This window comes from Octodon degus, unplaced genomic scaffold (genome assembly GCF_000260255.1).
Source record: "Octodon degus isolate 3935 unplaced genomic scaffold, OctDeg1.0 scaffold00098, whole genome shotgun sequence".
Taxonomy (NCBI): domain Eukaryota; kingdom Metazoa; phylum Chordata; class Mammalia; order Rodentia; family Octodontidae; genus Octodon; species Octodon degus.
The window spans coordinates 8,966,584-8,979,734 of NW_004524674.1; the positions used below are offsets into that span (position 1 = coordinate 8,966,584).

At 47.6% G+C, this 13,151-nt stretch overlaps 1 protein-coding gene across 1 annotated transcript in view; it reads left to right on the forward strand.

Annotated features, from left to right (window-relative positions):
- Ambp (alpha-1-microglobulin/bikunin precursor) overlaps positions 1-10,554 on the forward strand; it is a 13,769-nt gene extending 3,215 nt beyond the window's left edge. Inside the window, exons 5-10 of the mRNA XM_023723186.1 lie at positions 151-252; positions 961-1,007; positions 7,934-8,015; positions 9,026-9,193; positions 9,474-9,647; positions 10,224-10,554. Of these exons, the coding sequence (XP_023578954.1) occupies positions 151-252; positions 961-1,007; positions 7,934-8,015; positions 9,026-9,193; positions 9,474-9,647; positions 10,224-10,255 (605 nt within the window). The 3' untranslated portion in view covers positions 10,256-10,554. The remainder of the gene's footprint in view (positions 1-150; positions 253-960; positions 1,008-7,933; positions 8,016-9,025; positions 9,194-9,473; positions 9,648-10,223) is intronic.
- Positions 10,555-13,151: the final 2,597 nt, after the last annotated feature.

Consider the following 13,151-nt stretch of genomic DNA (forward strand, 5'->3'; position numbering starts at 1 on the left):
CTCTCTCTCTCTCTCTCTCTCTCTCTCTCTCTCTCTCTCTCAAATAAATAAATAAAAATTAAAAAAAAAAAATCTCCATGCCAAGTCATCTTGCCCAGCCAGCCCAGGTGCCTGTTGGTTTTAGGTGTCTCCTCTCCTTCCTACTTCTAGGTCGAGAGTCGCAGCTGAGGGACAGCCTACTGCAGGAGTTCAGGGAGATGGCCCTGGGTGTGGGCATCCCCGCAGACTCCATCTTCACAATGGCCAACAGAGGTAAATGCCACCCCCTACTAAGTCTTGGATTTAGGTCTCCAACTCCTCCTTCATGATCCCCAGAGGCCAACTTCAGCCCCTGTGTCTTGGCTATAACCCCTCAAATAAGGACTACAGTCCCCTCCCTCTTTTCAGAGAACCAGAGAGCCATTGGGTTGGTCCCAAGCCTCACAGCGCACCATTGGCAGAGATGGGACTAGCACCATCTCCGTATGTCTTTGATGCCTGCTTGTCTCAGTGAGGCCACATCCAGAATCCACAGGAGCCTCTCTGGAGGCCATGGAGTCCTGGGACTGGACTAGTGTCTCTGGAGTTCTGGGTTCTAATTTATGTGGCTTCTGGTTAGTCAACCTCAACTTCTCAGAGCCTTATTATCCCCCTCTATGAGATGGGGATTTTTCTGCTATGAGCAATCGATGAGATAAAGCATGAAGCACACTAGCACTGTGCCTAGTAAGTGCTCAGTAGATATTAGCTCTTGCTATTCTTGTGGTGACAATGAGATGCGGTGGAGAGGACGGCTGGGCAGGTGGTCATGGTGACACATCGAGCAGCCTGCTGGGTTTCCAATGAATGACCTTGAGCAAGCAAAACAGACAGGACTTCTCATGAGGCGGATGGCGCTCGGCATCATAAGAGAAATGTAGGTCTAGGTTGCGCCCAAGCCTGGCCCTCTTGCTCACACCTGTCTACTGTCCTCTGATCTAGGCGAGTGTACCCCTGGGGAGCAGATCCCACAGTCCAGCCCAGCCCTGGTGAGTACCTCTGCCCCACCCCAGCCCCACTCGCCCTGTGTCATTGCTCCACACACTCGGTTGTTTCGGGGCTCGCTCTGGCCCTGCTGTGGGAGGGGGCAGGTCACTGAGGGCTGCGTGGGACATGGGCGCTCGGGTCCAACCTGCCCATGCTCACTTGTGATTCTGCCTCTCTGATGGTTGCTGCTCTGTCTGGACCTCACGTCTCTCATCTGTGAAATGGAATCATTAGATTTACCTTCTGGGCTTCTGCTAGACTCCAGTAGAGTGTTGGAAAATCTCTTAACATAGTGCTCAAAAGTGCTTAAAGAAGTAAGACACAAAGATGAGATGACAATATTCCATAATGAACAATAGTACACAATACATGAAAATAAAATCAACCAATCTCTCTTAAAATCTGAGCCCAGGCAACTTCACAAGCCAACTCCTCTCCTCAGCAGCCTTCTGAGTTCACTTCTATTTATTCCCTGCCCTTTGCCACATTGACTAAGCTATCTTCAACTATTTAAAAGTTACGTGACCTAGCTTATTCTCCTGCTTTGTGTATACAGATGCGTGTTTCTACGCGTATATACAACATGCGTTTGTCTGCATGTGTGTATAGCATATAAGTCTACTTAAAAACACGTCCTTAAAAATTGAAAAATGAGAAAAGACAATATCATTCCAACATAGAATCAATGCCATTAACTTATTACTTATTTACTCCTATATATATAATTTTTAAATTTTATTTATTTATTTACACGTGTGTTTGTGTGTGTGTATGTGTGTGTGTGTGTGGCCAGCTCAGCCCACCAGGGGGCGGGGCTGGCTGGCATGTGGTGCTGGGGGATTGAACCACGGTCCCTGTGCTTTGCTAAGCTTGTTCTAAGTAGGTGCTTTAGACCACTGAGCCATCTCACCAGCCCCCCCCCATATTTTTAAAAGAAAAATACTCTTGGTCTTATAAAACACATATGTTAAGGAATTAAACCAATGCAGAAAATATCAAGATAAATAAAATACTTTTAAAACTCCCAAATTACCATTATTCACATAATTTTCATAATCTCAACAGGGCAGACAGAAGGAAGCACAGGAGGATGGGTATACTTAGAGTGCTATTAAACAAACTTTGGTTACCGATGCTATCCTCCATTTTCAAAGCATTGTCATTTTACTTACATTTAAAAACAAACCAAAATGAACTTACTTCTTGAACTTCAAAACAATATTCTTTCATTCCAAGTTCATATGGCTTAGAGGAAAGTGAAAGTTAGGAAAAAACATTTAAGAGGTTGATGCTGCTATCTATAAACTTAAAAGATATTTATTTTCTCTGTGACTTGAAAGAAAACAGTAAAACACTTCAACTTCATTCATCTCCTCTTGGCTCTGTCTTTTGCGTAGTCCAGGCTGACCTCAACCTTATTCCATTTTGTCCCTCTAAAGCCTACTGTCATTTAGACCACCAAACAACAAGACCACAGTTCTGTAGTTTTGTAGAACTCCTCCCTGGTTCTGTATGTTAGCTGAGAGATCATAACCAGGTTCTCCATTTCTGACCATTCACTCCTATTAATGGCCCTTCTTTGCCAAGTAGAGTTTTCGAGGCAGCTCCTGGGTGTTTTACCCCTACAGTCACGAGTGCGAATGGCCGCCTGCCCCCTGCATACTCAGTTGCCATCTAGAGTGGGTGCCGTATCCTGAGGTCATATCTTCCGCCTCTCTGCACTTCCTCCAGCACGGCCACTGCTGCGAAGTGGCGGGACCACTGGGATGCGTGGGCCCTGTCCCCACAGGCAGCTTGTTTCTTCCGCTCTGATACGTGGGAGAGCTTTATCGCTGAGGTCAAGGCCCTGCTTGGGGCTCATGGCTCTATATGTGAGCAAGGATGTCCAAGTACAGGCTCCAAATGCATTTCTTGTGTATTTCAGGGAAATGTCTTGCCCAGTGTGGGGGATTGCGTCTTCTGCTCGCTTTACGGCTCTCTGCTCACAGGGACCCTCATTCTCTCTACTTAGAGCTTCTGGGTCTTTCATAGCTGCTCGTTTCTCTCGGATTGATTTTATCTTTGTCTTTCTCTTTCACATTTGTTGGGATTATCACTTGCATTCGTAGCCGTTCTTCATCATCCCGCTCTGTGGAACAAGATTTTGCATTCTGTTTCTTACTATTTCTATCTCTAATTTATTCACTAGCTCCAAATGAACAGTTTGGGTTCTGCATCTGCTCGGGTCTGGGTTCATCCTATTCTACTGCTCTGGCAGTTCATCGCTGAGTCTTAGTCCCTGTCTCCTCCCTGGGACGCAGACCCTGACACCAGCGATTTAAAGGAGGGGGGCTTATTTGGCCTCATGTTTTGAGTCTGCGGTTGGCTGGCTCCCAGACAGGAAGGGCGTGCTGGAAGATTCTGGAGGAGGCCAGCTGCCAGGAAGCAGAGAGTGAAGGGAGGGAGCAGGGAGGGGACGTGGCCCCCAGGTCCCACCCAGTGACCACCTCCAAACAGCACACTTAGCTCTTCGGCAGATTAATCCACCGAGGAGCATGGCATGATCCAATCACCTCCTGAAAGGCCAACCTCTGAGTCTTCAGGGGATTTTCTAGAGCAATATCAGGACAAGCTCTCTTTTCATAAATTCATGTTCTAAGTGAGTGTACAGCGTGGAGCCACTGGGGAATGGCCTCCTGCTCTTAATTCCGCTTTCTTCTAGTATCGCAGGTTGAGTTTCCTGGGGTCAGTATCTGTGAGGGGTAAGGGATGAGGGTGGGACTGTGACAAGTTCAGCTGCAACACATTCACAGTGCCCCAGCCAACCCCACAAGGGCCTTTGCGGCTGGGGAGACTTTAGTGCTGTCACAAGATGGTGTGAAGGCGCAGGACCAAGCTGCCCTATGTGGACCAGTGTGGGCAGGTACATAACCCTGGGTGAGGTGGCTCCCTTTAGCTGAGGCGGAGAGTGGAAAGCTGTGTCTCAGCAGCACGGCCAGCCTCTGACAGAGCAAGTTCACTGCTGAGGGAAAATCTAGGCAATTTGTGATGGTGTCCACCAGAGTCAGACTCCTGCTTTTGTTCAGGTTATTTATTTACTCATTTCTTTCTTTCTTCTTTTTCGTTTTCTTTTCTTTTTTTTTTTTTTCAGAAACAGGGATTGAACTCAGGCCCCTGCACTTTCCAGAGACGTGCTTATTCTACTGAGCCATCTCCCTGGCCCCTATTTACTCATTTCTGAGGTGGATTCATAATTTATACATTTTACTTTATCTTGATCCTCTTTTGTCAGCTTTATGCAAACATTTTTCTGCTAAGGTGGGGCGCAGGTGACACTTCTCCATTCTCTTCCCAAAATAATTTGAGCCTAATTCCCTCACATTTTACTTCAGTGTAAGCCCTTGGGGGGTTTCACACACTTTTCTGAAGAACTGGTGGTGGGGACAGTTGAAGCTCTCTCCCGAGGGCCACTATCTCGGACCTTACACACTTTGTGTCAGTTTCCTAGGGCTGCCCCAACAAAGTACCACAAACTGGAGGCCTAAACAGTATGAATTTATGGTCTTATAGTCCTCGAGGCTTCCAGAAGTTTGTGCTCAAGGTATCAGTAGTGTTGTTCCTTCTGAGGGCTCTGAGGAAAACCCTGTGCCCTCTTCTCCCTTGCTTCTGGCCATCTTTGGCATTCCTTTGGGGTTCTGGCTGGCATTCTCTGGCCTATAGCTTCATCACCCCCAAGCCCTGTCTTTATTTTTCACGTATGTTCTCTTTGTGTACCTTTATATCCAAATTTCCACCTTCTACATAAACACTACTTACATTGGACAAAGGCCATTCCCAGTGACGTCATCTTTACATCTGTAACAAACCTGTTTCAAAACAAGGCCATATCCTTAGTTACTGGGTACTGACTCCAGTCTATGAATTTTGGAAGGAACACAACTCATTCTATAGCATTCTTTTGTGGCTGCGTTTCAAAAGACGGCTGCACGTTCTATGTAAGGCTCACGACATCTGCCTGGGCTGGTGTGCTGCACATCGGTTCCACAATTGTGTAGACCCAGAATCTCTACACCCCTTTTTATTCTTTTATTCCCAGAGGACATTTAACTACTCTTCTGTCAGAAAGGAAAGAAATGGGGTGCTTTTCAATTTTTTTTCTCTCTGGAAATATTGGGAAGAAGAGTTTGACATCGCACAGCTTTGGAAATTATACTCCATTCTAGAATGTTCTGCCTTTTCTATTGGTTACCAGTTTTAAATTTTAGCTTTAAACCATGCCCCCTTGTCTCTTTTTGAGTGACATTGATGAAAATGGGGAAGGGGTGCTTGTTTCTTGTTAGAATAATTGTTTGCTAAATATTATGTGGGGGCTGTCTCTTAGTTCAGATGTCAGTTTAATCTTCATTTTTTTTTTTTCCCGGAACCGGGGATTGAACTCAGGCCCTTGCACTTGCCAGGGAAGCACTTATTCCACTGAGCCATCTCCCCGGCCCAAATCTTCATTTCTTTATCAACATCAGGAATGAAACAGGAACTAAGGACTTCTCTTGTTAAAGACAGAAACACAGCAAGTTTCTTTTCTCCTGCTTGCTTTCTATTTCTGTCCTTCTAAATTTCCCATCTTCCTCTTTTTATGTGTATTCTCGAAGACTGATATTTCAATCCTTCTTTTTGAAAAAAGATTTTAAAAATATTTATGCTAAATTGCACAACAGCTTTAACAAGTATTTATTTTAGCTATATTTTACTGGAAGAAGAAGAAGGGAGGGGCCCCTAAACATTTTCACAGTTTTCAACTGCACCCAGAAAGTAGGAGAGAAAAGTGAAGTTTACCGTGGGTCTACCTTTCCAAATTTCAGGTCTCACCTGTGAACAGAGAGGCTTCCGGGTGGCCAGCCGTTTCTCTGCGCATCCTTTCTTGAATTGCCCAGAGATTCTGCTTTAGGGCATTCTATACCTACGACCCTCTTAACAGCCTGCCCCTTCTGCAGGCCCCATCACCCGCAGACAGGAAGATTAGGGCTGGCCTTGGGTGGGGCCCTTAATACTCGCAGTTTCTTTCTTTGCAAGCAGCTAACGATGTCCCTTCTGCGAATCAGTCACACAGCGCTCTGTGTAAGGAATGCCTTCCCATGTTGGTTGGAAACGCTGCTTTTTCCTGGTTTCCAACTTTAAAAAAAAAAAGAGAATAAAAAATAGTAAGAAAAACGTAATACTTACCTGGCAAGGGAGATACCATGATCACGAAGAAAAACATTAAAAAAGATACAGAATTTCACTAAACGAAATGATAGGAATTCAGTGATGATTGCTATTGTTGTCTTCAAGTTAGTTGTTCAGAGCCAGGGATATAGCTCAGTGGCATAAACACCTTCCTGGCAAGGGCAAGGTCATGAGTTCAATTCCCAGTACTGCAAACAAACAAATACCCCACCAAATTAATTGTTCAGATTACCAGATATAAACATGCAAAATTAGTCAAAAAAATTAAAAAGAGAAAAAAAAATTTAAGCATTAACTGTTGCTTTCAATAGATCAGCAAAAAGCAGTGGTACAATTATCCAAGGTATCCCAATATGTACATATATATTTCTTTTTCCCTTCTTTCTTCCTTTCTTTTCTCATTTTCCCCATCCAAGTTGTTTTTTCCCTTTGAACAGTTTCTTTCACTTTCACAGTATCTTTGTACCTTTCAGATATTTTATTCAGATTTTTACACTAGGAAGACCATACCATGTTTACACATGTGACTGATTTATTTCCCTTATGAGGATGGTCTCTAGGTGCATCCATTTACCTAGAAAACCCTCAAGTTTATCTTTTTATAGCTGAGTAGTGCTCCATCACATAAAAATACCACGTCTTTCGTATCCACTGCTCAGCTGATGGGCAGTTGGGTTGTTTCCAGGATTTAGCGCTGACAAGTTGTGCTGCTATATACATGGCTACACAGATCACTGAGCTAGGAGAGGAACAGCTGAGGTGAAGGGGACCTCCAGTCCCAGTTAGTTTTTATTTTAATTGTTTGTTTATTTATGTATTTATGTATTTATTTGGTACAGGGTTTCGCTATGCACCTCAGACTTGTAGTGATCTTCCTGTCTCAGCCTCCCCAGCACTGGGATTACAGGTGTGCGCCACCATGCCCAGTTTCTGTGGCTGGCTTGGCACCTGGGGCCCAGAGGATCGAACATGGGTCCTTGTGCTTGCCAGGAAGACACCACTGAGCTAACTCCCCAGCTCCCAATCCTAGTTTTTGTTTGTTTGTTTGTTTGTTTTGTTTTGTTTTTTTTGTGGAACCGGGGATTGAACTCAGGCCCTTGCACTTGCCATGGAAGCCTTATTCCACTGAGCCATCTCCCCGGACCCCCTAGTTTTTTTTTGTTGTTGTTGTTTGTTTGTTTGTTTTTTGAGGACTCTCCACACTGATTTCCATAGTGGTTGTACCAGTCTTGTTCAACACCATTGGTTGTTCAAGAAATGCAAATTAAAATAACACCAAGACTCCATCTCACCCCATTAAAAAAATGGCATTATCAAGAAGTCCACCAACGACAAACACTGGAGGGGCTATAGGGAAAAAAAAAAAAAAAAAAGCACGCTTCTCCACTGTTGGTGGGAATATTGACTGGTACAACTACTGCGATTTCCAACTCTTGGATAGGTTCTTTTCCGTTACTATGTTCCTTTAGGCATTTCAACTGGAAGTTGGATATAGAGCTATTATTATGTTTTATGTTTTTTATTTTCATCTCAGATTAGAAATCCACCCTGTGAACCCTGTTCTGGAACTCGAGTTGATGCTCATGTAAAGACAGTCCATCAGTTTTGTAGACAACCAACCTATACCCTTTTTCCCAGGGCATGTGGTTGTTGCTCATGCATTTCCAGGGTACAGGGCACGATAGTGGCAAGTTCTCTGTAATAGCTTCTTGTTTTTCCTCTGCAGAGAGCCCGGCGGGCTGTGCTACCCCAAGAAGATGAAGGGTCAGGAGCTGGACAACCAGTAACTGATTTCACCAAGAAGGAAGGTAAGGAGAACCTGCCTCCTCCTCCCCCAGGCCTGCCATGCTCCCAGAAAGAGCTCGTCTGCATGCCTCAATGCCGTGAAGTCTCTGGCTGGCTGCTAGAGCTAAGAACCAGCAAGAGGGAAATAAAATCCTCTGCGCTATGCCAGGTTTGTGGAGGGGGAGAGGAACGCAAAGCATGGTCCCGAGCTTATGAGCTCTCAGCTCTGGGATGAAAGGGAGTTCCTGCCCTGTCTGTGTCACTCTGTGGCCTCCGAGCCTTGGTTTCCTCATCTGTGCAGTGGGATTATAGCCTGATGGACTCACCATCAGGGAGAAAGGATGTGAGGGTGCTTGGTGCTGTCAGCAACGCTCATAAATGCCTCGCTCTCCAACTCACTCAGCTCACACCAAACCAGCTCAGCCCAGGCCTGTGACAGCAGCAAGGGTCACAGAGACAAAGCGTCCCTGCCTTCTTGGGCCTTTGGGTCTGGGGGAGGCACCCAAGGGGGAAGATGAGGAGTCCAAGAGAGGTTCATCAAAGGGCTGCAGGAGCCCCGAGGATGTGGGCTGAGACCTCGTGGACCTAGGGAGTTCACGCCCTACCCAGGCAGGGGTTTTATGGTGGGAGGCATTCCGGGGACAGGGCACAAGGGAACAAAGGCATGGCAGTGGCATCTCAGTGGAGAGGTCAGGCTGCCTGGTGTGGGGCTGGGAAATGTATTATCAGCTACTATTATTACAGATTCTCTGGGCAGAGAAAGCAGCACAGCATGCAGTAGGTCTGTGAGTCACTGCTAAGTCCGCATGTTATCAAGGAAAGGGAGGATCAGCTACAGAGTCCAACAAGTCGTTGGATCTTAGCAGTGTGACCCCGGCCAGGTCACTTCAGTTTCTCTATCTGCAAACCAAGTTGGCAGTCCTTGCCTAAGTGCAGAGGCGAAAACTAGAAGGCTTGATGCTATCAAGTTCCCAGACTGGTAACAGGTATCCAGTAAGCTCCCAGTAAGGACCGCTTCTCTGTCCTTCCCCAGATTCCTGTCAGCTTGCCCACTCAGCAGGTCCCTGCCTGGGGCTGTTTAGGAGATATTTCTACAACGGCTCCTCTATGGCCTGTGAGACCTTCCAATATGGCGGCTGTCTGGGCAACGGTAACAACTTCAACTCTGAGAAGGAGTGTCTACAGACCTGCCGGACTATAGGTGAGTACAGCTGCTGCCTCAGTGCTTGCTGCACCCTCATGGGCCTGTTCTCCCAGCAGACCATCTATGATCAGCGTTAAGACGGCATGTAGAATTCCAGGACAAGTTGCCTATATTCAGAAGACACGGACTTCAATCTGGCTGACCTGAGGCTGGCCACTTCTTTTGTGTGGATCTGTTTCCCAATCTGTGGGAGAGAGGTCCTTTAGAGGCCTGTAGGTGATCAGGGGCTCCTGGCTCAGTACTCATGACCATGACCAATGCCTCTCTCCACCCACAGCGGCCTGCAATCTCCCCATAGTCACTGGCCCCTGCCGAGCCATGATCCAGCTCTGGGCATTTGACGCCGTCCAGGGGAAGTGTGTCCTCTTCGACTATGGGGGCTGTGAAGGCAATGGCAACAAGTTCTACTCGGAGAAGGAGTGCAAGGAATACTGCGGTGTCCCTGGTGATGGTAGGAGGCCCTGTGGGGCATGGGTTGGGCCACGGGTTGCCATGATTCAAGTGGGAAAGCCCAGGAGAGGATGGGTCAGTTCTAGAGTGTGTATCTGGTGAGCAGCCCACCGACTCTCTGGGCCTCAGCTTCCTGTCTGAAACAGGCCAAGCCCAGAGCCTTCCCTCTGCTGGCGTTGGGCACCTGAGATGCCTGCTGGGCAGCAGCTGAGGGGAACAGGGTAGACTGAGGAGCTAGGCAGAACTGGGTGTCCATTCTAGTGCTGACACCTGCAGGTTTGCCCTGTGGGGCAAGGGAAAATTTGTGCCATTAATCATCTCTTCTATAAAATGGGACAAATTTTGCTGGGACACAGAGTCAGTATTCATGTAACGGCAGCTGTACCAACAATGACAATAAGGGAACAACACCCATTTAGGATTTCTGTGCCTTGATTTCCTCCTGAAAATAGCACCTATTTTGTGGAATGCCCTATGAGAGAAGTTGCTCAGGGCGGCCTGCCCTCCTTCCTGTGCTGCCCCAGTCCCTGAGTATTCCCACCCATGGGCTACTCCCTGAGCCTCTCTGTGTCCACAGGGGATGAGGAACTGCTGCGATTCTCCAACTGATGATGGCCGGTGTTTGTGCCAGGACAGACTTGGCCAAGTGTCCTGAGTCCAAATAAAACCAGACTTTCCATTGCTGGAGCTCCATGTCCTTACCATTCACTGTCATCCTAAGAATACAAGGTGAGGGGTGGGAGGGGAGAAGTTTGAGCTTGGGGCAGCATGAGTCCCCAGAGGTTGGAAATGCCGTGGAACTTCCTGCAGCACATGACATTGTCCGCGCAGTGTGAAACACATCAGTTTGTTATTCCACGATAGTGCAGGGACTCATCTGTTTTGTTTTAGTAAAGCTAGAAAAGAAAGGGAAAAGAACTTTAAGCATTTGTTTCTGGGAGAAATTGGACCCAGGGTTGGAAGAAATGCTGGTGCCCTAGTGTGCCCTGGGAGCTCAGGGCACACCCACAGTGCTTGGTCACTCCCGTCTCTGGCCACACCCACTTCCCTCCACAGCTATCGTTCAGCCATTGTCCCTTTCCTGTCCCCACCCTGGAGATGACATACCTCAGTTCTTCTACTTCATCCTGGGATGTCCGTCTCCTAGAATCCTTAGCCTGGTAGCTTGCCTGGGAAGGAGACTGTTCACTGGCTTCCAGTGTGTCCAGGATGGCCAGCTAGACAGAGAACCAGAGGTTGGAGGCCCCAGGCTGGGCTGGCTTCTTCCCACCTGGGAAAAGGAGTGGGTGGACTGTCCAGGGGCCCTCAAGGACCAACACAGCCTCTGACTATACCAGGACTCTCCAGAGTCACAAGGCTGCTGCTGCTGCAGTGGCGGGATGAGTCCCCAACTTCATGTACTTGGAGATGGCAAGCTGAAACCAGGGATGGACCATGCTAGGTGTAGTGACAAGCACACTGAGAGCCAGTGGCCAGTTTGGTCAAGGGCTGGAGACCTGGCAGGAAGGAAGAAGGGAGGGAATTTCCTATTTCTTAGATGCAGATACACAAAACTTCGTGGCCTTCTCTAAAACACAGAGTGCCATTGGTCTCATCCAGAGTCCCAAGCTTGGCTGCCAGATTTCAACACGGGACTGGCCTTGGGACAGCACACGTGGCCGTGGTCAGGACTCCCTAGGCAGAGTGGGTGGGGCAGGAGCAGGGAAGTCTGAAAGAAGCAAAAGTTTCCTAGCCTGGGATTAACCAACATCATCCCACCCCAAGGCCATCCTGCCCCTTTCACGCATGACTTCCACACCAGGGCCAGCTGTTAGTTGATGGCAGTGTTATTAACAGTGCTGCTCCTAAGAAACTACATTAAAATGACCCAGAGTGAAGGACAAACACTTACCTACAAAGTGCATGCTCTAGGGGTCCAGGCAGCTCCCAGAGGGGTGGGCCATTAGGCTCCCAAGGTCTTTTTTTTTTTTTTTTTTTTGAGACAGCATTTCATCTTGCTATACAATTCAGGCTGGCCTTGAACTCACTATGTAGTTGAGGTTGACCTTAAATTCTTGGTAATCCTTCTGCCTCAGCCTCCCAAGTGCTAGATTACAGGTGTGTGCCCAGCTTTTCCAAGGTCTTTTTGAACAGTTATGAGTTTCCCACTTAAAAGCTAAGTTATCATGGGGGTGGGGAGATAGCTCAGCGATCTAAGTGCCTGCCTGGCAAGCACAAGTACACAGATTGGATCCCCACATGCCATGCTGGCCCTGGAACCTTGGACACATGGTGCCAGCCCTAAAACCAAGCATAGTGGTGCACACCTATAGTCCCAGTGCTGGGGAGGCTGAGATAGGAGATTCACTACGAGTCCGAGCTGTGGAGCAAGACCCCATATCAAATGTATAAATAAAAAAATGTTTTTAAGACTGGGTGTGGTGGCACGCACCTGTAATCCCAGCCTTGGGAAGCTGAAAACAAGAGGATCACTACAAGTCCAATTGGTTTAGTGGGACCTTGTAGACCCTGTAGACCCTGCGCTAAAAATACAAACAAAAAGATTTTTTTAAATGTTAAAAAAACAAGTTATCCAAACAAACAAACAATAAAAATCAATCTGTAAAAACCTGGGCTTCTCTATTCTCGTGAGAGGTAAGAGGATCTGGGCCCTTCACCTTGCATCCTGCAGTCCTGGTTGGGCAAGGGGGTCAGTCCTGTCCCAGCCTGGCCCTTGAGGCATTTGCTTCTATGACACGCACTGTAACTTTTCACTAGAATTAAAAAATCGCCATATTCTGACGCTCCCCCTCAGCGATGGGTTTGCATGATCTGTCTGTCACTAAGTCACAGTGCCCACTTCTCGTCTCACAAGTCATTCTTGACCTGGTTCCTCGAAGACTCATCCAATCCTTCTATTCTCTCACTTGATTCTCAGTCTCTCTTCCACATTCTCTTAGTGGTACGGGCCACATTTCCTACCAAGAACACGAGGGAACCTAATAAAGGAACACTTTCCTGCCCCTTTGAACACAAGGGTGTAAGACCCAGGAATCGGCCCTTCAGTGGTAAGAGCTCTAGGATCATGCCCACCCTGGTCTTACTTGGCTCAAGGGGGTGGGGCCGTCCTTTAGCCAACAACCCCTCCTTTTTGTTTTAGACTCAGAGAAATTGTCAGCTGCTAGCTCAGGGACGTCCATGGTCACTCACCTTGAGGTCCCGGGAGGGCAGTCTGGAGGGCAGAGAGCAGTACCAGATGGGCCATTTGATGGTATTTTTCTAGAAGAACCAAACAAGACATCTTCTAAGGGTGACAGCTGGCCAGACTTGGATGGAGTAGGGATGTCAGGGTGGGCGGCTGGGAGCCACAGGCAGCTCCTCAAGCTATCACCCTTCCCACTCGCGCCACCTGTGGCTGACCTCTGGTGGAGCCGTCTCTCCTACCACTTGTCTTTGGTTTGTGTCTGTGGTGTGTCAGGCTCTGGGCAAGTGCTCTGGGCGGGTTTCCCATAGCTCATGATGGAAG